This window comes from Tenebrio molitor, chromosome 5 (genome assembly GCF_963966145.1).
Source record: "Tenebrio molitor chromosome 5, icTenMoli1.1, whole genome shotgun sequence".
In the NCBI taxonomy this organism is placed as follows: Eukaryota; Metazoa; Arthropoda; class Insecta; order Coleoptera; family Tenebrionidae; genus Tenebrio; species Tenebrio molitor.
In genome coordinates this window covers 6,628,852-6,656,540 of record NC_091050.1, presented here as the reverse complement: position 1 = coordinate 6,656,540, position 27,689 = coordinate 6,628,852, and the positions used below count along the sequence as shown (strand labels likewise).

The 27,689-nt window shown below is 34.0% G+C and overlaps 5 protein-coding genes and 1 long non-coding RNA gene across 8 annotated transcripts; 2 read left to right on the top strand and 4 right to left on the bottom strand.

Moving 5' to 3' along the window:
* Positions 1-399: 399 nt before the first annotated feature.
* Positions 400-2,217, bottom strand: Dera (deoxyribose-phosphate aldolase). The gene is made up of 6 exons (XM_069048855.1): positions 2,035-2,217; positions 1,791-1,981; positions 1,565-1,730; positions 1,284-1,513; positions 750-896; positions 400-697 (listed from the first exon to the last, which is right to left on the bottom strand). Exons 1-6 carry the CDS (start codon positions 2,063-2,065, stop codon positions 491-493), a joined length of 972 nt encoding a protein of 323 aa, XP_068904956.1. The 5' UTR covers positions 2,066-2,217; the 3' UTR covers positions 400-490.
* Positions 2,218-2,575: 358 nt separating this feature from the next.
* LOC138131676 (protein tramtrack, beta isoform-like) lies at positions 2,576-4,116 on the top strand. Its single transcript, XM_069048838.1, has 3 exons — positions 2,576-2,904; positions 2,964-3,498; positions 3,547-4,116. Exons 1-3 carry the CDS (start codon positions 2,722-2,724, stop codon positions 4,041-4,043), a joined length of 1,215 nt encoding a protein of 404 aa, XP_068904939.1. The 5' UTR covers positions 2,576-2,721; the 3' UTR covers positions 4,044-4,116.
* Positions 4,117-4,175: 59 nt separating this feature from the next.
* LOC138131672 (specificity protein transcription factor 3-like) lies at positions 4,176-11,155 on the bottom strand. Of its 2 annotated transcripts, XM_069048831.1 has the most exons (6): positions 10,772-11,148; positions 6,850-7,177; positions 5,604-6,146; positions 4,980-5,554; positions 4,578-4,724; positions 4,176-4,417 (listed from the first exon to the last, which is right to left on the bottom strand). In XM_069048831.1, the coding sequence occupies exons 1-6, from the start codon at positions 10,826-10,828 to the stop codon at positions 4,298-4,300; spliced, it is 1,770 nt and encodes a 589-aa protein (XP_068904932.1). In that variant the 5' UTR covers positions 10,829-11,148; the 3' UTR covers positions 4,176-4,297. The 2 variants fall into 2 exon arrangements, with proteins under 2 accessions (XP_068904932.1, XP_068904933.1); XM_069048832.1 differs by lacking the exon at positions 4,578-4,724 and having other exon boundaries at positions 10,772-11,155.
* A 7,502-nt stretch (positions 11,156-18,657) lies between these two features.
* On the bottom strand, positions 18,658-26,025 carry Pss (phosphatidylserine synthase 1 homolog l(3)77CDf). Its single transcript, XM_069048836.1, has 2 exons — positions 25,698-26,025; positions 18,658-20,590 (listed from the first exon to the last, which is right to left on the bottom strand). The coding sequence occupies exons 1-2, from the start codon at positions 25,868-25,870 to the stop codon at positions 19,450-19,452; spliced, it is 1,314 nt and encodes a 437-aa protein (XP_068904937.1). The 5' UTR covers positions 25,871-26,025; the 3' UTR covers positions 18,658-19,449.
* A 9-nt stretch (positions 26,026-26,034) lies between these two features.
* Positions 26,035-26,976, top strand: EMC4 (ER membrane protein complex subunit 4). 2 transcript variants are annotated; one of them, XM_069048873.1, is made up of 3 exons: positions 26,035-26,155; positions 26,238-26,413; positions 26,467-26,976. In XM_069048873.1, exons 2-3 carry the CDS (start codon positions 26,361-26,363, stop codon positions 26,927-26,929), a joined length of 516 nt encoding a protein of 171 aa, XP_068904974.1. In that variant the 5' UTR covers positions 26,035-26,155; positions 26,238-26,360; the 3' UTR covers positions 26,930-26,976. The 2 variants fall into 2 exon arrangements, with proteins under 2 accessions (XP_068904974.1, XP_068904973.1); XM_069048872.1 differs by having other exon boundaries at positions 26,149-26,413.
* On the bottom strand, positions 26,921-27,592 carry LOC138131700 (uncharacterized). Its single transcript, XR_011159872.1, has 3 exons — positions 27,455-27,592; positions 27,342-27,395; positions 26,921-27,069 (listed from the first exon to the last, which is right to left on the bottom strand). It is a non-coding gene; the product is annotated as an uncharacterized lncRNA (long non-coding RNA).
* Positions 27,593-27,689: the final 97 nt, after the last annotated feature.

Below are 27,689 nucleotides of genomic sequence, written 5' to 3'. Positions count from 1 at the left end.
TTTAAAAATAGTTCATCCCATTATCAGAGCTTTCAACAATCTATCCAACAACCAATATGAAAAAGAAACAGTGAAGGTGGGTACAGACATGCAATTGAACATCGTCGCGTTTTTTTTTGTTACGCGTCGAAGATACGGCATTTCGAGGTTGAGACGTAACGTAACATTGTGGCGTACCTATCATGGGGCGAACATAATGCCGTTCCATCAGTCTTGGAGTCGTTTGGTACGTTACGCCCTCCAGTCCAGACTTGCACACATGTTGTGCAATGTGAGTGCATAACATTTCTTTGATGCGACGCTGAAAGACCGATAGCTGACGGGGACGCTGTGACGTTACGATGTTCTGTTGCATACTTGATGTAGTATATGCAACCAGCGATGCACCAGATGTTCTCACATTTTCAAAAATCTTGTTTATTGACAAAAATTACTTTTTCTGAACAATATCGTTAAATAGAAATTAAAATATGAAAAATATGTTTAACTTTTAACCCATTGTAAATTCATAAGGAGCAGGATAACATTGTGTTACATACTTGAACAAATTATATTCTATATCACCCAAGAGTCCTGAAGCGCCGAAACGAAACAATTCATTGTTAAGCCATTCATTTCCCAAAACTTCTTTTACCATTACCAGCCAAGAAATGGCATCATTACTAGTTCTTATGCCACCAGCAGGTTTCAACCCCACCTTGATAAATCCAAATTATTTTTTAGACATGTTTTGTATTGTTTTACCTTACCTTATATTCATATTTGTCATAATATTCTTTAATAGCTCTACTCATTACAATGCCAAAGGGTAAGGTGGCATTTATGCTCTCCTTACCTGTTGATGTTTTGATAAAATCAGAACCTGCCATCATTGCAACAAGAGAGGCTTTATAAATCTGTGTAAATTTTGAAATTATAATTATTATAATACAATCGTTATTTATGTAACAAGTGAGTAAAGTAATACTTTTTTTTACGAGAAGTTAAATCTGCCGCACGAGCGAAGCGAGTACGCAAATCCGCCGAGTAAAAAAAAAAGATACTTTACTAACGAGTTGCATACAAACATTTTTTGGCGTCGGTTATTAAATGCACGGGTTTTTTCATTCATTCGCGTTCATAAAAAACTTTTTTTAACACAAATACGTGAAAAAATGAACCGCTATGGCACTTTTTTTAACGCTTCTGGACCGATTCAAAAACTACATATTTTATGAACGCAAATGAATGAAAAAAACTGTGCATTTAATAAGATACGCAAAAAAAAAATTATTAAAGCTTACATTATTTAATGTCCCCAATTCTCCTGTAGCTAAAATAGCCTTCATGTGTGCTGTACCACAAGCTTCTTTCATTTGTTGAATTTCCTGATACAGCACTTCCCATTTACCAGTAAGCACAAGGCTACGGTCAATTACAATATCAATTTCTGTAGCCCCTTTCTCAACAGCATATTTAATTTCTTCTAAACGCGTTTTTAAAGGCATTTGTCCACTAGGAAACCCAGTTGCCACTATAACTTCACAATCAAAAAAATCATAATTATTTTAAGGAAGTTAAATACCAGAAGCAACATTTATCTTATCTAGAACATTTAACTTCTTTAAGGTTTTAACCACATCCTCAACACGAGAAGGATAAACACAAATAGCTGCAGTCCTTATAGCACAGTCTGCACCATATTCAAATCCAAGTTCATTTAACAAATCTTTTGGTAAAGGTTTTGCAGCCTAAAATTACATAAATTGTTGAGACTTCTATCTGAATCTATTTAATATAGCTTTTTTTACTTTGTGACACAGTCTTGAAATATTGCTTGGGGTATCATCTCCTCCCAAAGTTGTTAAATCAATGCATGTAATTGCTCTCAGTAACCAGGCTGCTCTATGTTCATCTTTCAGTTCACGAGCATTTAGAAGATTTTGTACAGCATTATTCACAGCGTTCAAATTAATGTTGACATTGTTAAGCCATCCTAAATCTAAAAAAATTATGTGAACATCGAAAAATCACCTTCAGTTAATATATAATTACCCAACTCGCAACCAGGATTTCTTTCAAACATTTTTTGTTAACAATTCGGGAACAGAATCACGCAATAGATTATTTTACTTTTACAATTTTTTATCATTGATATAAGTAAAGAGATCTCAAAAAAGATAACAACTACTCCTACGATATATTTTATAGATTAAAATTATCTTTTCGTTCTTGATAGTGCCTGTCAACATCGTTTGATTTGTTGTGTAGTAAATTATAAATCATCACGTGACCATTGTTTGATTCAATCAACTACATACGTGCTTAATAACCATGGTAGCGATACTGATAAGCTGTTGTCACTTCAATTTGGTTCAAATCTGATTAAAAAAGTAGTAGCAAAAATCGATGCTTTAATTTTAATTTTAGAATAGTAGTATAACTGTTGTCGTAATTTGTTATGTACTGTTATGTTAGGATGTCCCGTAAAATAAGTTATAAATCTGATGACATCATTCTGTTGGTAAACTCTTATACCAGTTGGTCAGAAAGAAAGAACATTTCCCAATCATTTTGACAAATGACACATTTGACATCTCAGTCATGTATGTTTTCGTTTTTATTTTAATACGTGGTTATTTTCTTTTATAAGTTAATTAATTATTTGTTTATATTTTCTCAATTAAAAGTACTGGAATTTTACGAAGATATAAATGAAACACTGCAGAGCGTCAGAAGATAATGACTTCAAAACAATTTTGTTTAAAATGGAATAATTTTCAGAATAATATTCTGAATGCCTTTGAAAGTTTGCAAAATACAGAAGACCTCACAGATGTCACGTTAACATGCGAAGGAATTAATGTGAAAGCACACAAATTCATTTTATCTGCTTGCAGCCCTTACTTTCGCACTGTTTTTAAGGTGTTTATTGACTGTAATACTTTTATATGGTGTAACTTGAAAGTTGCTTTTTTTTGCAGGAAAATCCATGTTCCCATCCAATAATAATTTTAAAAGACGTTTTATATACTGACCTAATTGCCATAATAAATTTTATGTATCATGGTGAAGTTCTAGTATCTGAAGAGCAATTAGCTTCCTTTTTACAGACTGCCAAACTCTTACAAGTATCTGGTTTAAACAATACAAATGAAAATGTTTCAAAAAAGACTCCAAAGAAAACCAAGTTACAAAAAATTGATACTCTTGAGCAACCATCAAAAAAAGCAAAATTTTTGAATAAGCCAAAATCAAAAGTGATAAATAGTGATAATGTTCATCCAAATTCCCCTAAAGAAACAAATGTGGTTAAAGAATCCTCAAGTTTAACTCAAGAGTCAGATAAAATAAAAACCAGTTCTAATGAAAGTGAGGAAGAGTATTGTGCAGATGTCAATGAAAATGTAGAAGTTGTTGTGAGTGAAAAGGGAGATCAGCAGAGTTCTATTCTGGAAGCTGCTCTTGAGAAGCCTGAGAGTATCCTAGAAAGATCATTAATGTCACAGCCAGTTGCTGGTAATCTGCACCTATTGTCTTGATTCTTAATCTGACAGTTTATTTTAGGAAAGTCTCCTTCATCTCTTCCTTATGGCCAAGAACAACTAAATCTACTCCAAGGCTTGTCTGATGTCCCCAAGTCAGTTTTTATCCCCAGGAAACCACCAGAAATGGAACTGGACAAACGAATAATTAAATCCACATCATCTGGTTCATCCAGCCCATCAACTTTCGACCGTCCAACAGAATTTCTCCAACAAACAATTAAAATTGAAGAAGATTCCTATGATAGTAGTGAGCCATTACCAGATGATATTATACAAAGAGAAGGAAGTATTCACATTTCAAGGGCTGTGGAGGTACAACCTCATCACAGTTCACAGTGTGGAAACTGTCCACACTGTGGTAAAGTTTATTCAAACCAATCTGCCTTAAAATATCATGTTAGACTGGTGCATTCAGATTTGACAAACATGTATTGTTGTCATTTATGTCCTGAAGCCTTTAATTATAGAGAGGGTTACAAGAAACACATGGTTGAAGTCCATTGTATAAGAAACTAGGGTGCTTGAAAAGCACTGTAATTAGTATTTTTGTAATTTTATATATTTAATAAAACTGGTTTTTAGATTCTTATGTTGAGTCATTTGTTTATCCTGGACATACTTTTATTGAAAACCAGTAGAAAACAAATGTATAATAAACTATATATTCAGGGTATAAACATATGTACAATTTTGTTACGTACAAATTTTCAAACATAACCACACAACAAATTTTACAAGGGACATTCCGATTCTAACCACAGAATGGAAGCTCAGCTGTCAAGGGGGTCTGCTATTATGAGTTCATCAGCTTCACAGGCATTAATGGTGATCATCATTTTTTCTTCACTGGAACTATCTGATGAGGCAGATTGAGTCGACGTGGCGGCCTCCTGCAACGCAAAATAAAATAAATATTTGAGGAGGTTCAGAATCTGCAAACAGGCAAAATAATGGTGTAAAGATTATTGTGACATGACCAACCAAAGAGGTGAAAGTCATGATGAAATTACATTAAGTACTAACTTGTAATGGATTAATTATTTTAACTACCTGTGCATAATTAACTTGTGTGATTTCATATTTAATATTGTTTTTACTGTCAGTAATCCACATAGGTTTTGCTTGTTCGTCAGATTGCCCTTCTTCCCACTCTTCTTTCTCTTCTTGAACGTCGTCAATGTCATCTCCGCTAACTCGCTGTAAGACATAATTTTAAATAAAAGAAAATGCATCATAAATCACAAACAATAAATAAAACAAACGTTCAAAATGTGCAAAACTACTAATACCAGAATAGAAAATACGAGTTTAAATTTTGGTGAAAAGAGTAACATTGCACCTGATCAATCTTTACACCATTAAACCACCAATTTCTAACTGTCTACCAAAAAAACGACCTTTTCTATTGCAAATGTGTTCAAATTGACTTATTAAATACTATTTCCCTCTTACCGTTATCCTCTGCTTCTGATGCGTTTTTAAATGTTTCGATAAATGATCAGATCTCATAAACTTTTTACTACACTCATTACACTGGAACCTTTTTTCTCCAGTATGTGTCCTTCTGTGTCTTTGTAACTCATCAGATCTTGTAAATCTCTTTCCACAAAACAACCAACTACACACAAACGGTCTCTCTCCCGTGTGCCACCTAAGATGCGCCCTTAAATGCGAAGTCTTTCCGTACACTTTATTACAACCGGGAATATGGCAGATGTGTTGCTTCTTTCTGTCGGCATGCCTTTCGCCCTCTTGGCAGTTTGGACAAGTGCACGCCACCCTCCTCACTCTTTGTTTCTGTAGGCCATCCTGACCGTTCTCTCCCACCGGAGTGGTGTTGTTGATTTCCGGCGGCGTAGCCGTCACCACTACACCAGGTGTTAGGGGGGGCGCGGTCTGCTGAGTGGTGGTAACATTCGGAATAACTTGCCACTTGTTGGGGTCGTTGGGGTCCTGCTGGATGTGTTGCCCCACCGCGATCTGCGACGTAGCCGTGGGCTGCGTTATCACTTGAACATTTCCTAGACCTAAACTCACGTTCAGACAAGACGACCGAGCCAGAACGACCATACGTACCAGGTATGTTCTGCACAGTAGGTATCGTTTGTATGTTAGGAACTTGTATAATATTGGTCCCTCTGACTTGTTGTAAATTTGTGGCGGGTATGACAGTGAACTGCTGTCCGTTAGCCCCAGTAAAAGTGAGCGGGGTAGTCACATCTGATTGCACAGTAGCACTTTGTGAAACCGACGTGGGCGTCTGAGCCGGTGCTGCCACCGACGTGGCGATTTGAACTTGCTGGAGTTGTCCGTTTGGGGTGATAATGCTCGCGACCTGGGGCATGATGTGTTGAGCTTGAATTATATTGGGCATAGCCGTCGTTGCTAACTGCACGGGGAAATGAATGGTCTGGTAGATCGTTTGGCCGTTGCCGGACGATATCGGAACTTGGATCGGTATCGTCTGCTGCATCGGAAACTGAACAACTTGTGGCATCGTGGGGCGGACAGCCACGCTCTGCCCGTTGGAGAGCTGAACTGTCTGAAGATTCGTGGGAAGAACACCGGGGGCACGGATTATTTGGCCAGGGCTGAAGATCTGCTGAGGCTGCTGTCCTCCTGTAGATAAAAATAACTTACGATTAACTTCAACTTCCGAAGGGGAGAACACGCAGCACGCAGCCTCAAATGAGCCGCGAAGTGAATTATGAGCTCCATGTCTAATGTATTTTTCCGCCAAAATTCATCCAAAATAGTCTGTTAACCCCGAAGAATTAAAAAACGTCACAGAGAAATCAAAGTTTCGTATATTAGAAAAAGATTAAAAAAAAACATTGCAAAACTGGACTTGGTAAAAATAATTCTTTTTTATCTTGTACGTGCTTGAAAGAAAAATGTAAAAAAAAAATCAGTAAAGAGATGAATTATGAAGTGTTGGTACTTTGTACGGGACGAAAACAAAAACTAATTAGCTAATAAATTCTTTTTTATAAATCTTGGACTAGATAAAATTTATTTCCCGTGAGTCTGAAGGATCGAGCTGTAAAACTATAAAATTCAAATTTATCAGCAAGGGCCAGCGGGAATATAAAAAGGTTATTTTTCTTTAAAATACATCCTAATGGAATGGGCAGACAGAAAATGTAAAACCCCGGTTTCCAAATGCTCGGTTATTCAACCTATATCTGCGTGGAGCAGCGCTCGCAAAATTCAAATTTAGCTCTACCATAGCGGCATACAAAAGTGCAAAGTGCCGGCTCGTAGATTTGGTGAATATTGTAGTTTTATCTGGATCTGTCAGAGTCACGTGAACAGGCTATACCTGCGAGCGACATTGCAGGAATGAAGAGAGCCTCCTGGCCATCGACGGTGACCGTCTGCATGGGCTGCATCACATTGTACGCCAGATTCTGTCCTGCGGCGGCGCTGACCAGCTGAGCGCCCTGCTGCTGCAGTAGTTGTTGGGATATCTGCTGGGGCAGGCCGACGGGCACGCTGACCACCTGGGGATTAGCCACCGGCACATTTTTAACAGGGGTAGGCGTAGTGGACATGGTGATGGTGGGAGGCGTCGGTTCGTTCGAGGTGGGTCCGATTCTGCTGCAGGTCGCGGCCAGCAGCGCGAGCGGCGAGGGGGTGGGCTTGTTTTCCTGCAATCACAACAGGGCGGGGCATCAGATGTTGCTGCATACTCGTCTACGTTCTATGCCATATTAGAGTCGATGCACGCATTGCGTAACGAGTTCTGAATTACGCACAGAAGGCGCGATATCGCGGGGCCGGATCCGGCCTTAAAGTTTAACCGGCGTGGTTTTTGGGGGAAAAGGAGAAACGTAAACATTACGAGTTCGGCGAGTGTACTGATCTGCAGGGAGATATAAAGAGACGGCCCATAAATCGGTTTTAATGTTAAATTAATAACGTAATAAATCAAAAAAACGTTTTCAGCAACTGGTTTGTTGCGGATTTTCAAATAATGGGTGGTCTGATGGTTATCAAAGTGGAGCAAAAAATTGCAGTCGCTTTTCAGTGAAGTAAAATTCAAAAATAAGTGTGTACACATGAACACATGTATAAAATCGAATGCGTATCGTAAATGTCAATACCTATTCATTGCTTCATTTTTGGTCTGAAAATAAATAAGAATAAAATGGTTCCATCAAACCTGGTGTGAAAAATTAGTACACACCTACGTATGTGTATGCATTTTTTATAATTCCTTATCGAATGATTTTATGTAAGTGCATTTCACACTGTAGAAAATTAAGTGTAGGTACTCATTTTGAAATTAACTGTACTTATAAACAATCCAAAAAATATATACATATTGAAATTATGCTATAGCTCTAGGAATTCTGCGTTAAATTTAGATTCAAAAACTTTGATCAACCAACTTGTAAAAACTAATCGTTTTAAATTTTACGATACCCAGATAAGACAGCAGAATTTAAACTTGTAGCACACAAAAAAGAGTCATTTTTAGAAAAAGTCAATAATTCATTACAAACGTTACTGTACTGACTACCTATGTATTTCTTAACAAAATCTTCAAAATATGTAGATATTATTATTTATTATACTCAAGTACAGTTAGAAAATTGTGCTCCATGTACTGAGGTGTTTTTTGGAAAACTGATGTTTCTCCATTATGCAAAAAAAAGGAAACAAACCGTTTACTTTCTGAAACTTGCTTTCAATATTTTGTTTGTTTGTGGTTTACATCAAAAAATTTCCTGTAAATTAGGAAATTCTACGTAATCTATATAGTGCATTCCGCTTAATTGGGACACACCGGGGTGGCACTGATGTTTAAAGATTAAGCGAATTTACATATCGGGTGTGGAATAGATTTTGGTACATCGGCACTTTACGTGTAAAAGTAAAAATCCTCGGATATTGGCCCCCTTTTTAGAACAAACTCTTAAATATAAAAGTTGTAGAGTTTCTTCCGGAAGTACACAATAATGGCAAAAAGAATTAAAGAATTTGTCAAATTAGCCATAGCTGGGAAGCGTAACCGAGGTGACAAACAAAGATGACAATGTATGATATTTGACATGTCAAACTTGGAATTGCTCGCTCCGGATAGAATACATGTCTCTAAAAGACAATCCCGAGGAATACCATTTTACGAAGTTAACTTTTTCTTCTTTGTTAAAAGAGTTCATTCTTTGAGGAATCAGCAAACTCGTTACGTTTGTCAAAAAATGAACTTTATTGTTGTCGGGAGTCATGGCTATTACTATTTTATCGATATTTAATTTTTCTTGTCTAACAGAACCAGAAGGTGTTAAAAAATAATTAGAAAAGGATTTAGGTACAATTTTTTTTACTCTAAAACTTTTGTATTTAAGGTTTTGTTGGAAAATAATTAGGGGAACTTATTAGCTCAGAGGATTTTCACTATTACACGTAAAGTGTCTATGTACCAAAATCCATTCTACACCCTGTATAAATAAAGAACTATGAACATTTTCGTAAGCATACGACAATTCTTTTCTAATATTAGGTTCCCAAAATAAAAAATAAAAAGGTATTTTGTATTTAATAATTTAACTTTGCTGTTGTATCTGTATCAGGTGTTCATTTAAATTTATCCTCAAAGTAGGCGTTGAAGAGTCGATTCTGAACGCACCACGGATTACAGATGACGGATCAACTATTTAAATCTAACCTCACTTTTTGCGTTGTTTGTGTTTTTACTCTGCAGACTGACGAGTGGTGCGTTCACAATCGACTCTTCAACGCCAACTTTGAGGATACATTTAAATGAACACCCGATAGTTGGTTTTCTATTTGATCGGCAAAACATTCCCTCATTCACACTGTTGATGACAATGTCTAAACGTGTTTCTCGAAAAAGAAAAAAAATTGTGATCATTATCACGGGCTAAAACCACAATATTTTTATGCACTGACGCTTAACATTTTTAACCTAATGCAAAAGCAATTTCTCGAAATGATTTTTTTTTTGTTTTACAAATTTCTTTTGAGTCTTTTCCGCCAATGAACTTATGTCAAATAAATCTTCATGTCAGGGCATGAAATTTCCAAATAAAAATGAACCTCTAGAATTGTTACTGATAAAAAGTTTATTGAAATTGTTTTAAAGAAACTGTCGCGTGAATAGTGAATGCATTTTGAATGGAGGTATTTTTCTTTGTTGAAACCATTGATTAAATAACTACATCGTGTTGAAACATAAAGTTTATATGATTGGAGATAAAATTCTATCGTAAATACATATGTACATATTTAGTTTCTTTGATAAAAACTGACTTCTTCTATATTTTGTCCAACGAGAGATTGGGACATTTTAATTTGTATTAAATTAACCCAACACTACAAAATGCACTACAACACATTAATTAGAGCATAATTTCAGGGCAAAAATATTACTGCTTGAAGGATAATATGTATTTCAAATTTTACGTGCTCTAGGTTACCTACTAGGTACTTCCTCTATGTACAATTTAGTGGTTTTTATGTCAACCAATCTCTCGCTGGACAAACTTTACGTATTTCTATTATGAAAAATAGTTAGTGTTTTTTTTTTTTTTTTAGAATCAACAAATTTTTTGACTATGTAGGTATTTGTAAACAGATATCGCTTCCTGTCAAGCTAGAAGTGACATCACATTGTAAGCAACTGAAGAACCGGTTTGCAGGTAAATTATGTGGGTACTTTATATCTCCTTGAGCGTTATCCTTTAAGGTTAAAATTTAGAAAAACTGTAAAGGAAGAAGGTATCGATGGGAGGTTTAGTTTGCGAACACCTGGATCATAAAATTAATGTTAGTTTATCTCAAACGAATTGCCGGGAATTTGAGAAGGGCAAATCGTGCCGTTTGGTATTTAATAGTCGTTGTACAGCAACCTTGAATGTGCAAATTATTGTAAATTGCAGTCGAAACAATCGACGAACATCAGCATGCGCTCGAGCGAAAACAATCGTCGCGTAAATAAAAAAAGTCGTCTCAACCCGCATTTAAATGAAAAAAGAAAATCCACACGTCCGCCCGGGCGAGCATCGTGCAACGAAGAAGTCTTCGGCTCCGTATCCAAGAAGAAGGATGAGTTCCGACCCCTGGTTGGAGCCAAAGTTCGACCTCCTCTCCTATCTTGGAACCGGGACAAAAGCAACTCCCACAGCTAACGTCACGATCTCCGCCCTAAACTAACAATCTAGCGGGCCACGGCCTAAAATTACCACCAACTTGTACCAAGCAGAAACTACACCCACCTGTGCCGAGTTCTGTACGTATTCCGTTTTAGAATTTTGGCTCACTTCAGTAGTCATCCTCGCAGTCCATCGGAATAAATACGGGCATTGTTGGACACTGCTCTGTCGGCTTGTTGTCCGATGTGAACCGTGCTTCACCACACGCGAATCGATATGGATACACGGCCTCCTCGATTTTTCTCCAGCTACACTGTCGTTTGTCGATTATGAAATTTGTTTTTGCGGCGGGACACTTCTAATTGATAAAATACACAGTTGGGCGTGATGGGGCCTTTACAAGACACCCAACTCGGGCTAAATTGGACAAGTTACAGGCAGGGCAACGAAAGCGCAAACCACGCCATTCTGGGACTGGCTTGGGTGGGGAGGGATCGGAGCTAGCGCGGTCTTTGAAATAACGGATGGCAAACGGTGCCATAGGCGGAGGCTACGTTGGGGACGGACCAACTTCCGAACGAGGGAAAACTGGAGATTCACCTGTTTGAACAGTGGAAATTTTTAAAATTGTCTTCCAAACCGCCGTCATTATGACAAATGTAAAAACCAAGTAAACATAAATATGAAATAAATAAACAAACAAATAAATACGTGTATTTCAATTACATATTTGTATTTTATTGTAGTTCTTCCATAATAAGTAAAAATGCTTTCAATCAAATCCTGTGTGAATATGTTTTCAAGCTTCTTGTGTCTGAATTTGGAAAATATACAGGTGTTCCAGAACTGGCTCCCCAGAGAAAAAAGGAATTACATATTTGGGTAAATGTGATAATCTGAGTTTTAAAGAAAAAAAGTCCTATCTCAAGTGATAATCGAGAAAAGACATCATAAACTTGACCAATCAAAGTTGAGCACCATCTAGGTAGGATGACCGCAATTTTGCGTTGCCGGGGTCTGGAAGTCTCTTTTCCTGTTGGCACATGCCTGTTTTCTATGCGGAGACGGTTCTAGGACAAGCTGTAAATATATTTGTAAAAACGAAGAAAAACGACACTGCAATCTCACTCATATATTTTTTTTAATTACGATTATCTACATCTACTATCTGTTATGCTGTGGCCATTTTGAAAATGTGATTAAATTTAAGTAGGTAGGTACTAATTTTCTATTTTACATATTTTTTCAAAATATGTAATACTCCTAAATTAATCTTGTAGGTACGAGTGTTGAGTGGAAAAAAGGCATTCTTACAAGTCTGTACTTAAAATATAATAATACCTAATACCTTCTTACACCTAATTAGGTACCTATAGGTATCTAGAATTATAATTATATCTATTAGAATTATAATTTTCATGGGAGAGCGACTTATTGCGGAATCACGCGATTCAAAATCAAAGAAATTCCTTTTAGAGAAGATTTCCCTTGCTATTCAACGTGGAAACGCTGCAAGCAGTCGGGGCACTTTTCCAGATTCTGTAGTTAGATATTTGACAGCAACTGTTGGTTTAAAAAGAAGAAAAACGTTATTTCCCAACCACTCACACTCAATGAAAGTTAGGTTATGTATATACATATATCGAGCGATCAAATTAATTTGTAATCGAGTTATCCATGAATCCGAAATCGTATGTCGTTTCTTGAACAAAAAACACAGCTTAAAACACAGGTTAGATCTGGGATCTGGGTATATTAATCGAAAAGACAAACGGATTCAAATCCATGGATGACTCGATTACAAATTAATTTGATCGCTCTTTATTAATGTCACGCTGCGCCACACGTTTTCGATGTTTTTGTTTTTCAGTTTCTATTTGATTAAGGCAAAAAAAAATTACCTATAAGTGGAAAAAAAACACTTTGTCGCATTTTTTTTTGTTAACTCAAACTTTAGATGTTGTTAGTTCATATGCAGAAGTTTCTAGATTTCCACAAGATATATCTTTATCTTATTTTTTTAGTTTTTATGTTTGGTCAACTACTTGAGCAGCTAATTAAATATAAACAACTTTCTATGGATTATAACAGTACATATTAACATAAAAAATATGACAAACGAACAACAAACAGAACAGCCTAATACAAGCTTCGTCACATGAACTTGTTTGAATATAAATCGTCGAATATTGATCCCAATTATCATTTGTTTGTATTTGCGAGGCTGACCGGAGCAAAGTTTTACATTAATAATCGCTGGTGACGAAAACGATTTGGTAAAAAATGAAAAATTTGTTGTTGCTCTTCAACATTCTGTTATTCCTACGTGATACGACGAACAATCTTTCGTTGCTAGGTGACGCGGTGACGGTTGTTCATTATTAACCCTGGGTTAAAAATTATTAACCAGTAGGAGAGAAATTCTACTTCTGGGTTCGGTTCAGGAGTAAATAATGACGCCTTCTCAGACTAGTAGTGAAAAAAAAAATTAGTCCAAGTCGATTTATCGCAGTCTTTCAGAAACATTTTGCCGCCGAAGCAGCTCCACGACGTTTACCAAATTGTAAAGAAAACTGTTTAATAATTTTTGTTCATGTAGGTGGAAATTTATGATTAAAATAATTGAAGTTTATAAATAATGTTTATTATCTGGGAGCTGTACATAGGTATATGTATGTTACAATTTTGCTAAAAAAATTTAGTGCTAATTAAAAGTGTTTCGAAATTTAATTAATAACATTCTTCGATGAAATATACCTGTCCCTAAATCAATAAAACAATAAATAAACGAATAAAACAATTACAAATACACGTAAGAACGATTTAAACGTTTCGCTTCATTCATAAGCATTGCACAAATCCTGGTATCTTTTAGATTTAGAGTGACTATTCTACCTAAATTATATCAATTTATTTCGATTGTAAAAATTCTTACTAGCTATTGCTATCTGAGTTATACTAAATTCAGGAAAAACCACGAAATTATTCGCGGACTATTGTGCAACAAAACGAAAGAAATGAACTAGTACTCTAAAGATCGTTCATTGACTTCTCTTATTTCATTGGCAAAAAAGGAAATATTTTTGAACGCTTTCAAATACTCCAATGCTTGAATATGATGATGGCGATGTCGATAAGATTATATTGTTCATGTGGAATCCAACAATTTGTGTAAAACTGTAAACTGCCATCAGTAGTCTTTGAAGAAAATTATTCTAAACCTTGATTTTGAATAATTTTCTTTCAATCCGATCTTAATTACCTACTTTGTATATAAAGTTTATAAAGTACGTACGTTTTGTGCATCTATAACAAATATTCAAGAAGAAACTGCACAACAAAATGTACTATCAATTACATAATTTTTTATTATGTATTTTATACTGAAATAAAATAAAAAAATTAAATAAAATTCATCCAACCGTTAAAAGTACCTATATATATATACTGTTTTTAAATGTCAAGAAACTTGTTAAAGTTATTAAGAATAAAACAAAATATCTACTTTGTTATAACATATTAGACAAGACTAGAACATAATAGTAGTAGACAAATAAAAGAAACAGTTTTTTGTATTCAACAAATAATATGTAAATGTCTTTCTTTACGTATGTAATCTTTATCTATAAATTATTGCAGATTTGAAATATCATCAATACGAGAATACAAACACCACTAAACGGTAACTATTTAGGTATGTAGGTACACAAAATATTCTATAATTTTTTTAAGGAATTTTGAACGCATGAATGTCGAAAAGTTTGACTTTTGGCTATTAGGTACAGCTGTAGTTGCAAATATGTAGGTAATATAATTGCACACGAATGAAGAAAATCGTTTGTTATTGCTTAGGGATGCAAACGAAACAAACTAATTGAGCGTGTTTGCCTACAAATTCAACAATAACAGTATTTATCAGTTTATGTACAGTATGATTGTAAGAAGAAAGATTATAGAGTTCTAGACGTCCAGAAAATCGTTGAACTATTTATTTATGTTATTAACTTGATAGCTTACTAGAAATCCGACTGAAAACTTCCTGAAATAGCATTTAATTCCAAATTTTACTTGAGTCTATCATAAATGGCAACATAAATTACGAGTACCGACTACAGGTTTGAATATTTTTTAATTGTATAAAATATGTATTACGTAATAAATTAATTTGCATATTAAACACTATTCATTCTACGGGGTGATCAAATAGGACTGTTTAAGTTGGTAACACTGAATTGTATTTTAAATCGTATAACAGGAGTAACTTTCGGTTGTTGATGGCTTGTCGTTATTAATGCTATACCTACATCAGATATTTGTCAAATAAACCAACAAAACATATCCGGTTGCAGTGTTATAAATAACCGAATTAAAAAATTTTCTTAATTGTACTGCCAACTTAAACAGTCCTTCTTGATCACCCGGTACTAGTTGTTTTCCGAAAAATTACCTAACAAAAAGACGGAAACTATCAGTCATATGTAATTACCAACATCATGTTCGTATAAATACAAATGTAACAAAACAAGACAATGAAAGATATCTGGTGTTTTTTTAAATTTCACCTCAAAGTAGGCGTTGAAGAGTCGACTGTGAACGCACCACTCGTGTAAAAACCTAAGATTTATGTCCGGTTACTGAAACGACCCAATAACTAACTGTCCGGTTAAATCAAGCGTTGCTATAGAAACGCTAGAAAGTAACCAATCTATGCTTCAGGGAAAAGATAACTTTAGTTTATTTATCCAGATTATTTATAAAAAAACAATTTTTCCAACAAAATTTCACAATAACATTTAAACCAGTTTTTTTTTCAAAAGTAGGTATGTAAGTCATTACTACTGTCCATTCTATAGCGTACATTTTACAAAATTGTGTCGTTTAAATAATGTTTTGGGGGAAAACTGTCAAGGTATGTCAAATGTCAAAAACATCAAATGTGACCATGTGCAAACATAAAAAATCAGAAGCATTTTTTATATAAAACGCAACTATACCTACACAATTAAAGTACCTATGTATACAGATATAACTGTAATAAGTAACATATTAGATTTGATTGTTTGTAACTGCGGCGATCAAATTTAAAGCAAAACCGCCGATCATGTGACACCGAAGATAGGTATACCTACTAGAAGGAACTCTGCCGACTTTATTTTTTATCTAGTGGACAGATAGAACTGAACCCTATCTTAGATACTGTAAATCCTTCATTTCATGTCTTTAAAAATTTCCGAATGAGGTTTCTATTTCTGACATTTCATACGGTTGTATGATCGGATGTTCATTTAAATTTCCGATCAAAGTTGTCGTTGAAGAGTTGATTGTGAACACACTACGGATTACGGATCAGCTGTTAAAATTTTACCATTGTTTGTGTTTTTCCACGAGTGGTGCGTTCACAATCGACTCTTCAACGCCAACTTTCAAAATAAATATTGGATAAAATATTCTTCTTCGAGAAAACAATAAAAATATTAAAAACATAATTATTTATTAAACTTTTGCAACATATTTACTACAAGTCTCACTAGCCTTAAGAATAAGCATTAAAAATAGAAAATTATAATTTTAATTTAATTAAAAAAAACATGCGGATCCGGCGAAAATATCTTCGGCCACGCCACTGCCTAGTTTGGGGTAAACGCCAGCTGATATCCGGCCCGTAAACCAACAGCCGAGGGCTAAGGGGCGTCAGCCGTCTCAAATACGCCGTCCCTCCACTCCCCCCATGTTCAGTTGACCCTGTTGATGGGCTTGTCCCCCGATTTGGTACACGCTCTTGTCGCACCAGCCTTCGATAATCCACCCAAAATCGATCAGAAAAATTCATCTTTTTCATCTTGCTGCGATAACAGTCCTCGGAACGTTCGACCAAATAAGCAAACGACTAAATTGTGTTCGAGTGCATCACGCAGCAGCACGGCCAACAAGCGCGTCTCTGAGGTTGCTAACCGAGGATACATGTGCCAACGTCCCCTGCGGGGGCAGTCCCGCGAGGGTGTGTTGCATGGTTACGCCCACCGCCTTTGCACCGAACCTTGGCGAAATTAGTGCCATCACTATTATGCCTATCGGAGGTATATGCAACGATGCTTGCACCTCATATTTTCCATTTTAGCAATAAAATTTTACTACTGGCGAAATTGCGAATGACGGCTCGACAAATTTACACTTCCCTAGTTAAATACTTTTCATTTTTAATTACTTTTTTTATCATCGTGGAAAACCATGCTTATCACGATTAAAAACTGCCACACTCAGCGAACGTCAAGTGACGTAAACCATCTTTCTTTAAAACAATATAAGCGTCAGTATTTCAAATTAGTAGATTCAAAGTGTCATTTTAATTTTTAATAGTTTAAAACTCGATCACTGATAAATTAATAATGGTATATTTCATAATTTAAATATTGTTCCAAGGTTATTTTGGTATAGGTACACTCACTTGGCACGACCGATCATTAATCAGTTTTATCATTACAGCGGATCATTTTCATTATTCAAATTTTATGTCGTTGAAAGTGATTAGGGCACTACCATTTATAAAAATTCTGTCAACTCTGTAATGTGAAATGGCGGGAGAATGTGCGGACAGTAGACAGTTGAATTTTCGCACACACCTGTTGCTGGTTTATATGGTGAGAATTTGATCCTTGTAACGGAAATTTGTTTTACGATTTCCGCAACAGGATTTTTGCATTAATTAGTGTTTTCTGCCAAGTAATTTTTACGTTAAAAAGAATTAACTTTTCCGGAAAAAATTGCAGGTATGCGTACCTACTATGCGCAGAAAAAAATTCGTAGCTATAATAGTGAAGTTATTAACAAAGTGACGATTTTATTATTTTGACGACTAACACATTTTTTTTTTTATAAACTTTTATAAAAACAGAATCTAAATCGAGATAATTATTTAAATAGAACTATCACAAGTTTTCATCGCAAGTAAACACAGCTGTGGCTCAAGATCTTTTGCTTACAAAGTATATAAGCTCCCTCTTAGTGAGCACTTTTTTATCAGTCCTGGCATTTTCCCATAAGAACACGTTATAGAAACTCCTCTAATAAGGACACTCTCTATTACGGTAATGGACACTAATTTCTTTCTCCGAAACTTGAAAATTCCCTCTATTGTGAACACCTTTATTATTACTTTTATCCAAGTTCCAAGATATTTTTTCAAAAAACAGCCGCACTAATGTTAATCCGACTAGACGCTTTCCCGTTATTACTTATTAGTACCTACATACATATTTCTGAAAATCTATACGTGATGTTCTTAAATAATCACTGCCCACCATCCTCCATAGTACCTAAATACATACTAAACCTTCTAAATAAAAAACATATCTGAATTATCAGCTTAGTTTTGCGTGTGCATCCCAAATTGCAAAAGAAAAATTGCGTTAATTGCATTTTTCAACAAAAATAAGTTTGATGTAAGACTAATAAAGATACGTAATTACGAACATTTTTGGCAAAAATATGAAACATACATAATTAGTTATTATAATAGCAACTATGCACTTGCAAAATTATTGACACAGTTTCACAAACTGTAAATATGCATGGACTTCAAATTTTGTACAATTACTTCTCAAATGTGGACAATTTCCTCCAAATTCTCGAGTGTCCACTATACTTAGACAAACGGCAGTAGCCAATCAAGTTCAAAAGATTTTACAATTTGATTTACCCTTCGTTTTTTTCCACTTCACACGTGTCTGTACGATTTTTGTAATTTTTTTTACTTCTTCATAATATGCTTTATTTTTATACTTAAATATTACTTGTATTAAATAAGAGTGCGGTGTTTCAGTTTTTTCCAATTAATTTTTCAACAAGAACATTAGATTAGTTAGTTGGTTGTTTTAAAATTCCCCAATAATTTCCATTTAATTACTGGATTTTAATTTTTCTTTAATATTTAGCTTATTTAAGGTTGTCGTTTTAGTCGTTACATTTCGGCCTTAGTCCACATTCGGTCCACTAGTAATAAGATTAAAAAATGTTTTTTAACTTTTTATTTTATCTTTGGTTTTGTACAATTTTCTTTTGTACATAAAAGATGACACTTACGTATTTAGAATTACCACAAAACTAACATCTGGGTTGATTTTAAGATAATAAGGAACCATACGTATGGGTGTTCACAAACCCACGCTGTGAAAAAGTTATCTGAACAAATCTTTAAATCAAAATAACTTTTTAACTTGTTTCACAAAACGTTTTCATAAACTAACTACTGTAAACTAAAGCGAAGTGTTTTTATTGGCAATGTAAATTATTATTTTTTGGAATGGCGAAGCCCTTGAAATTGAAAAGTATTCAGTTCAGATGATTCTAGTTGGAGCTTTTAACAGTTAAGAACACTATTACTTAAAATATATATTTGGTTAACAATTGATCAAAACTTTGAATGGTTAGCGTAAAATTAACATTTTTAACTGACTACATCCATGTAAACATTTCTTACATTAGCTCAAGGGTACAGTGTTCATCCTAGTACCCAATCACTGTATAAATAATATTCGAAATCAATAATGAACGTTTTAGCTTCAAAATATATTTCTGTTTAAAGATCGATCAAGCCTAGCAGCCTCATGGAAGTTCCTTTTGAATGGCCAAAAGCTCTAAAAGAATATTCACCTACAAAAACTAAAAACATTCGCAAATGTTACAATGTAAATTCTCTAAGTGACTAGATAATAACAAGAGGTAATAAAAAAAACAATAAAATTATCTAACTCTCAATTAAACGATATTCGATTTTATAATCACATCAACAGTCTTTTTTGTGTTCAATCTTCTTTGTAGCCGTCACTATTTTCAAAAAAAACTTTAGACACATTCGTACTTTTGACGGGACTCAAGTCTCTGGAATTTTCACGAGTCAGTCCGTACTTGTGCCACATCACGCAGCCGATCACACAGAATATCGATATAATCAATTGTACTACCAGCCACAAAATTATGTTGATCGCTTGAGTACGTTCGAACAGTTCCTTGCCATGTTTGATGCAGATCAAAGCTTCCGAGACCATTATGCATCCGTAAACCCAGCACTGAGTGCCGACTCTCTTACACGTGGTGTCTGTGACGTAGCTATAATACTGTCGCACAGAGGGCGCCACGATAACTCCAATCAGAATTAACCTAGCTGTGACTAGTGGGTGCGAAGCTGGGAGTTCGAAAACGTGTTTTAAGAAAAAAGTGTTGAGTTCTGAGATTTGCCAAAACAAAACCAGCTGACAGAGAGCGAAAATACGCATGTAAGAACATTTCGGGTCTAACCATCGAACCGACGTCCAGCTCTCCGGTGTGAATTGCATCATTGCTCGTTTAATTTTTCCTGTTGTCGAGTGTATGTCTCTTATGCTCACCCATTTGTACTCTCTCATCTCTAATATTTGACAGATCTTCAGTCCGCACCAAATGCCAAAACCGTTGCATACTAGCACGTCGAGTACCAAAGCGTCCCACCAGCATTCTATGAAGTTGGGTAGAAGATGGGCAAAAGCTATCTCTGTGATCTCCCACATGAAGCTGATCGCCCATAAAATGCCCATGTGTCTTATTAGTATGGCTTTGAACATCCACCCTAAATAATGGCCCAATGCAAACACGTCTACGTGTCCCCAGATGCGCTCCAGGGTGATGTCCGAACAGTTGACGCCGTATTCTTTGTCCATGTCTATGTGGAAGTGCTTCAAGCTTGGGTCGAACCATAGCAAAATATTCTTGACCGTCTGATAATTTTGAAATAGAATAAAGAGACACCCGAGGAGGTAGAGAACGCTCAAGCCGAAAACTACTCGCCAAAGTGCTGGATGGGGTCGAGTGAACGGTCCATTTGGAAATGCCAGTACGGAAATAATGAGGAAGAAAATAATACAACATTGCATTCCCGCCCATATGTTGTTTTCTATGTTGTCGGTGTTCCTAAAATATATTGACAAGCGTTAGTATATAAACACAATTTTGGAAAGAATAAATATATTTTACAAAAAATAATTACATATTTGACTAACAAGGAAGGTTACTGTCCCATCTGGAACCTATACTGTTTTATTTATGTTTTATAGTTTATTTTAAAGTAGAATATGACGAACAATTGCTGCCGCTTATTTTTTTTTATTCATCAAATTATATAAACTCTCACAAAAAATTAACCGCTGACAATGTATATAAAATCAACAGTTTTTTATAATTTTTGCTTACACAGGGTTATGTATGGAGTTGTTCTGGTAAAACGGTTTGAGTAAGAATGCTGAAATCTTGCAGATATTTTAGATGCTATTAAAAACTACTTATTGAATAATTTAAGATTTATTTGGTTTTCAAGTTTTTAAATACATGGCCAACTTGATTTTATTTTTAAATGGCAGAATGGGTCAAATTGGGATTTTTCTGAAGCAGTGTAACATGTTCGCTGATTTTATCTACAGAAAAAAAAATCGGGTGTAATGTTGATCAGTTCTCATTAAAACGGTTTGATTGAGGAAATTAAAATTTTGTAAATAGTTAAATGACATTTTATTCTAACGATTCAATTATTTTCTAATATTTTTGCACTTAAAATAGATCTTTTCGCATACTTTGCAAGAAATGCAATAAGAATAAATAACACAATAACTAGTAAGAAAATTTATATTTAATTTTCCAGTTATTAATATTCAGTATTTCAAATTTATAAAAATAAAATGTCAATTCAGAATTTAAATTATACCAGATGCTCTTCCCCATTTACTTCCGGACAATAACGAATTTTATAGACAAGATACAAGATGTATTGTTTAAATAACTAGTTTCAAGGAATATTTCTGATTTAATTTTCGATATGTACCTACGTTATTTTAAATCATTACATTTTGGTCTGTAAAATTGTAAATATATATCTGTATAAGAAAAAGTCAAGGGCCAAGAGGGTTCCCATCGGGGGATTTAGCCGGAAATGGCCGGCTTCTCGCTCAAAATCTATTTTTGCACGAAGTTAATATTTTCTCATAAAAGTTGTAAATATTTTACACGTTAAATCGCCGTTTATTAAATGTTAAATGGACCTATGATATTACGGGAGATAATACCAAGCCATGCGATGATATGAATGGAAGATGTTTCATCCAGCGATGATTAATATCAGACATAATTGTAGATACAATTACACCATTTCAGAAACGTTGTCTCATCAGAGAAAACAACGCTTTTTAATTCATTTAATTTATGTACTGCGTGGATTTTCCTCGCTTTAAAATTATGTAGTTTCAATCGATCGTTGGCACATTTTACGACCTAAAGCCACTTGCAGCACGGACGTTTTGGGATGTTCCACATCTAATAAAAGATTTAAAAAAATTTTTTTTTTCATTTGTACAAGTTTTCTACGTTACTCGTTTCGTTAAATCTTTGTAATGTTTTTTTTTTTTTACTATTGACTTCCTAATCGGATTCTTATCAGATTATTATTATTAATTTTTATAATAAACCTACAGTCGCGGACAGAAAAAAATAGGACAATGTTTTTTCGCTAATGTAAGTATGTTTACTATTAAAATATTTATTTATTTATTATAGTAAACCCGGTTTACTCAACTCAATTTCTAAATAAGACTTGTCCTACTTTTTTCTGTCCGCGACTGTACGTTCATATGGGCTATGTTCAAATATCGCGGTATATTATCGCAATCTTTGATTTACGTAGTGATGAATAAATATTTATTTAGGCGCTGCAATTACCTAAATTGATAACCTTTATCTAAGAGATTTTGATTGTTTATTTAAAACATCAGTAGAAATCATCATCAGAAAATATGTGATAAGATTTGGTTTTCTCGTTGTCTAAGCAAATATAACACGTGATTACATCCTGTGTCTGCACAAACTTTCATCTTGAGTATAGTTATAATATCAGAAATATGTATTAACTATTGGCGTCACCTTGTGCTTGCTTACAATAAATAGCTTCACAACTTAAGTTGTCACATTCTTTAAAAAAATGAAAAATTGTAAATATTTTCTTATTAAAAAACTAGTTTTAATTAATTTTAATTTTTTACATTTAAATCATTATATTAGTTAACTCTGAAAACTTACACACAAAGAATTAAGAACATTGTTTACAGACACGAACTTTTTTTCTCGTTAGCACAAACTCACATTAAGAAATTTTACGCTCTCATTGTTTTGATAAAAAAAAAAACTAGACATGGTCGAAGAAGAAAATGACGTTCCTTATAATGTAGCCGATGCTGCGGCCGCCCTAGTACCTACAAGATTTATTACTCACATTACATTTTACATGTACTAGTACTGTAATAGGAGTCAGGTAATACTTTTACAGTACTAGTCAGGTAAAGATAAACTTTCTTTAGCGTCAAGATAGCTTTGAAATTTTGATTTTCTTGACGGTTTCAGGAAAAATTTGTTACATACCCTGTCCTATACTCTTAAAAAATAAATTATTAAATTTATTTGTCTACGAGTAAATAAAACATCGATAAGTTGTTGGACTTGAAACTTGTTTTAGCATGATGCAACTATATTTCAGCGATAAATATTATAGTGTCCCAATTGCCAGTTAATAATTTGCCGTTACTTTTAGTTTTTTTAGTTATCGATTTAGATAAATATTTTTATAACCTTCTAACCACTAAAAGCAAGATGAGTCCAAATTTTCAAACTATAGTTGACTCAAGTTGCAAAAAACTACTTTGCCGTTGCAACAGCATTTTTATGGCATTAATCCTTCGAAATTACTTTAAAACTGTACTTACATGGAAAATATTCAATCTAAACTATGATTTGCTGGTCCCTTTGTGCCTTTATTTGGTTCCAAAATATTGAAAAAATGCTGTTGCAAATGACAAATGGTTTTTTGCAACTTGAGTCAACTTTATGTACTTATCGTGCTTATCTTGCTGATAGAATGATGGAGAAGCACAAAGTGAAAAGAAAATTTGTTTAATGATGGTTGAAAACGTGTCCCATTTGTTATAAGTTTATAACAAATTTGTTTGTTACTGAAGGACCAGTCAAGCTAGCCAAAGTTATTTATTCCAAGGAGATTAGATTAAAAATAAAACGTCGTCGTAAGTTTTACTTTGAGTGACATTTCAATGCACTTTATACGATTGAATCTAAAACGTCTTGCTTGGTATGCTGCCGTGACCAGCAAAATCCCCGTACTACAGAAATATTCAAGCGTTATATTTTGATTTTAAATGGTTCTATGCGTTATTTATTTACTTATTTCCTTGAGAAAAATCCATCAAATTGGAAAATACTCATTCAAAATGTTTCCCACTTTAAAGGAAATATGTAATATGTATTGACATTTATGTGTATCTTTGGATAGGTGGTATTACATTTATTTTTATAATCAAACATAAATGAATTCATGAAATAAGGTGTGCCAATAAAAGTTAGTAATCTAATAGCTTAAAAAAATTTGATTTTTTTTTCGGTTATCATGTAATTTCATCATTTCTTGTTTCCCGTATTTCTTCACAGCACTTTGTTGGTGACTGTCAATTATAAGATTTCGGTTTTACCATCATTTTGTAAGCTTAAGTATTAGCGTTGTTTTTATGGGGCTTTCGTGTCCCACTGAGTTTAAATGACTCGTCACCCTATCGCATTAAATTAATTAACGTCGACACATCGGGAAAGGGTTTTGTTTTACGCAATATGACTCGCGGAGGGACCAATGGCCGGCATTCATTGTTTTTCCACCATGAAGCCAAATAGGAAAATATAAAAAAAAAAACTTTCAGGGCACTTTCTTTTATAATAATAATAAAAAAATACAATACATAATTACATACATATATGACAATGTATTATTAATAGTACCTACTGACCCGAGTGCATGTCAAATTATGAGACAATTTGAGACGTACGAGAGGACATTTTGGCAGACTATTTCCTGAGAAAAATTTAAATGGAATGTACAAATAAACGTAATTCTGTGTTTAAAAATTAGTTTTTCTTTAAATTTTTATACGGTCGTTGACAATCATCACATTTGCACTGAATTGTTGTCTAAGGTGATTTATTGGCAACAGTTTGGCACTAGTGCAAATTATCGATTATTGCACTAGTGCAGCATTATCGCTGAAATTTGATCGTTACTGGCTAAAAATGAAATATTACAGCTTTTTGATTGGGTTAAATTTTACTGATGTTATTATAAGTAGATCTGAAAATCTATTGTAATTGCGTTTACTTTAAATTGGTATATGTAATAATATCTATTACAACATAAATGCAATCTAAAAAAATGGAAGAAATCTACAATTCACCTTGGAATGGCCATAAAAAAATCTGTTCAAGTGACTTACACACGCTTGCTTGCACATTAAATATTTTCAGGTATTCTTAAAATTGTTAACAATTTCCGTTAAATAAAATTTTGGAAAATTACCCTGACAATGCACACTGCACAATACTGTTCTTAATTTTTTTTATAAACTGTACCAATTTAGATGTCTACAATTCAATGTTTGTGAAACATTGAGCTATACATAGTACCTAACAGACTATAAAACGAGAGTTACAACCTTCTAAAGTTGTTTTAAATTAAATTAGGTACAAAGGTACTAATCACGTATTATTATTGTTACATTTTGATACCTAAGGGACCTAAAAAAATATGTATCTGCACTTGGGATTCTATAATTATACAGGGTTATATCTAATATCAGTAATATCTAGTTGGCGTAGCGGCGCACCTAAATAAAGCGCACAGCCACCTAAGATGTTAGAAACATTTATAATAACCCTGTATAATTCAATTTGAAAGATTTTTGAGATCCTTGTGACGAAATGCGTTAATGTCAAAGATCACTGATAAATGTCGGCACCGCCGTTAACCACACATTACCGTATAAGCAAAAATGTACAAAAAATACATTAATCATTTAACAGCTGGTAAATGTTTCACAAAATGTGATAATTAAAGTGGGAATTAAAAAAACATCCGGTGGTTTTTAAATTTCTTATGTAACGTAACCTTACCTGTACTATACTACGATTGGATTTTATAACTCACCTAACAAAAGCGAAATAAATTAAGATGCATATTGATATAGCAAGTGCCGAAATGCTATGTGGTCTGTAGAATATTTCTAAGGAAATATCATCCACCGGTTTTTCATTGATGGTGTTAAAACTGTCAAATCTAGTCCTAGGAATGCTGGTTTTGCCCTTTGAATTCTTCTCCATAATTGTGCACTAGATTTAATACATTTGCAATTATCTACACGAGGAAACTGACCTTCATCATCATGATACACCATCCACTTGCACTTTTAAAATAACATGTGATTTGGCATTGGGCTATAGGCGCGAACGGATTTACTAATTGGTTAACTGGTTAACACATTATCGTTTCACATGGTACATTTCGTTCCTGATGATTGGTAGAATTGGTTTGTTTAGATTTGTAGTGGTTAAGGTGCTGGAGGCTATAAATAATTCATTAATTTTGAAGTATACATTTCTAGTAAGGTATTAACAAACAAGTGTTAACAACTGCGAACGTTTTGAGAGGATTAAAAAAAATATTATTTCTCTCTGTGACTTTTTTTAGTACGCGTGTACTTTCATGGTGGTTAAAGTTACACGCCCTTGATAATCGGACATAACCTGAAATATTTATTAGATTGTGTCAATAATCATTATTCATTACATTGTACGAGTCGAATAGCAAATTATGTCAAATAAACAACAAAACAAGCGTTTGAAATGGAGTTTGGACACGGTTAGGTACGTTTACTTGAAGATTTGACCATAAGGTTCAACATATCAATATTTTTTAGAAATAGAAGTGTACCAGAAGGTCTAGCTGCACCACCAGCATATAGCCTGTCTGGTCCAACTTCCAGTAGTGAAGTCTCAAAAAAAACGGATGTTAGTAGATTGATAACAAAGAAGTCATGGGATTTGGCACTGGCCCCTTTAAAACAAGTTCCAATGAATCTGTTTATAATGTACATGGCAGGTAATTCAATCTCAATTTTTCCAATAATGATGGTGGGAATGTTGTTGATGAGACCAATTCAAGCAATTTGGGCGACAAAAAGTACATTTAAGATGGTAGAAAATACCAATGCTTTGGGTCAAATGTTTGTCTATATTCTGGGTAATTTTATTAATATTGGTTTAGCTTTATATAAATGTCAAAGTATGGGCTTGCTGCCTACACATTCAAGTGACTGGTTAGCATTTGTTGAGCCTCCTGTTAGACTAGAATATTTAGGTGGTGGAGTAACATTATTATAATGTTTTAGCATAATTTTATTTAAAATAAATCACACCTTGTAACTAAAGTATTTTTAATTATTATCCTATGGTTTTCTATGTTTGTCTGCAAAATCTTTGATTTTTTCAAAAAGAGCTTGAGGATCATCCACTCTTGGAATCTGCAAAATGAAATGACTAATTATCTGTATTGTTAATACAAACACTAATTGTCTTATGGAAAACATTAAAAAGTAAAATAAGAATGAGGATTTAATCATTTTACTCATAAAAAATTACCTTGAAAGCCTTGATAACTTCCATAAATAACTATAAAACTGTGTAATAGTTTTTAATGTTATAAAAAGTAAGATAAGTAAAATCTTTAAATCTGGCAGTTGTGTTAACTTATGCCAAATCACTGACCTAAAATATCTTAGATTATCATACTCACATCATAATTTTGACTAAAATAAACTCCTGCATACAGTCCAACAATAAAACTGAACTAAAATAAAAAGAAAGGATATGAATTTTATTGATTATCTTACCAATTAGCACACTTACCAATCCCCTAACCATTGTTTTAGTCTGAATTTGTTTACACTTATTTAAAATAAATTAGCTAATTCAAATTCCGTTTTTCTGTTGTCAGCTTGACATTGAATATAATGACAATGGAGATACATTCATATAGCGTGACAGCACGTCGCAGCTGAGTTTGACACATAACCTTTACCACTCGCACAGAATAAAATTTTCCCAAGTACAGTAACAAATTTTGAACTCTAATTTTAGACAA

Bases quoted from the DNA above. Each gene is read 5' to 3' on its own strand.
- LOC138131672 (XM_069048831.1), bottom strand. From the start codon at position 10,828: ATGACTACTGAAGTGAGCCAAAATTCTAAAACGGAATACGTACAGAAC. The intron at 7,178-10,771 runs GTGGGTGTAGTT...TTGTGATTGCAG, and splicing joins ACGTACAGAACTCGGCACAG to GAAAACAAGCCCACCCCCTC. The intron at 6,147-6,849 runs GTATAGCCTGTT...TTTTATCTACAG, and splicing joins TCCTGCAATGTCGCTCGCAG to GAGGACAGCAGCCTCAGCAG.
- Dera (XM_069048855.1), bottom strand. From the start codon at position 2,065: ATGTTTGAAAGAAATCCTGGTTGCGAGTTGG. The intron at 1,731-1,790 runs GTAAAAAAAGCT...ATGTAATTTTAG, and splicing joins TTTCAAGACTGTGTCACAAA to GCTGCAAAACCTTTACCAAA. The intron at 1,514-1,564 runs GTATTTAACTTC...GTGAAGTTATAG, and splicing joins TAAGATAAATGTTGCTTCTG to TGGCAACTGGGTTTCCTAGT.
- Pss (XM_069048836.1), bottom strand. From the start codon at position 25,870: ATGGAGAAGAATTCAAAGGGCAAAACCAGCATTCCTAGGACTAGATTT. The intron at 20,591-25,697 runs GTGAGTTATAAA...AATATATTTTAG, and splicing joins ATTTATTTCGCTTTTGTTAG to GAACACCGACAACATAGAAA.
- EMC4 (XM_069048873.1), top strand. From the start codon at position 26,361: ATGTCAAATAAACAACAAAACAAGCGTTTGAAATGGAGTTTGGACACG. The intron at 26,414-26,466 runs GTACGTTTACTT...AATATTTTTTAG, and splicing joins TGGAGTTTGGACACGGTTAG to AAATAGAAGTGTACCAGAAG.
- LOC138131676 (XM_069048838.1), top strand. From the start codon at position 2,722: ATGACTTCAAAACAATTTTGTTTAAAATGGAATAATTTTCAGAATAAT. The intron at 2,905-2,963 runs GTGTTTATTGAC...TTTTTTTTGCAG, and splicing joins ACTTTCGCACTGTTTTTAAG to GAAAATCCATGTTCCCATCC. The intron at 3,499-3,546 runs GTAATCTGCACC...AGTTTATTTTAG, and splicing joins AATGTCACAGCCAGTTGCTG to GAAAGTCTCCTTCATCTCTT.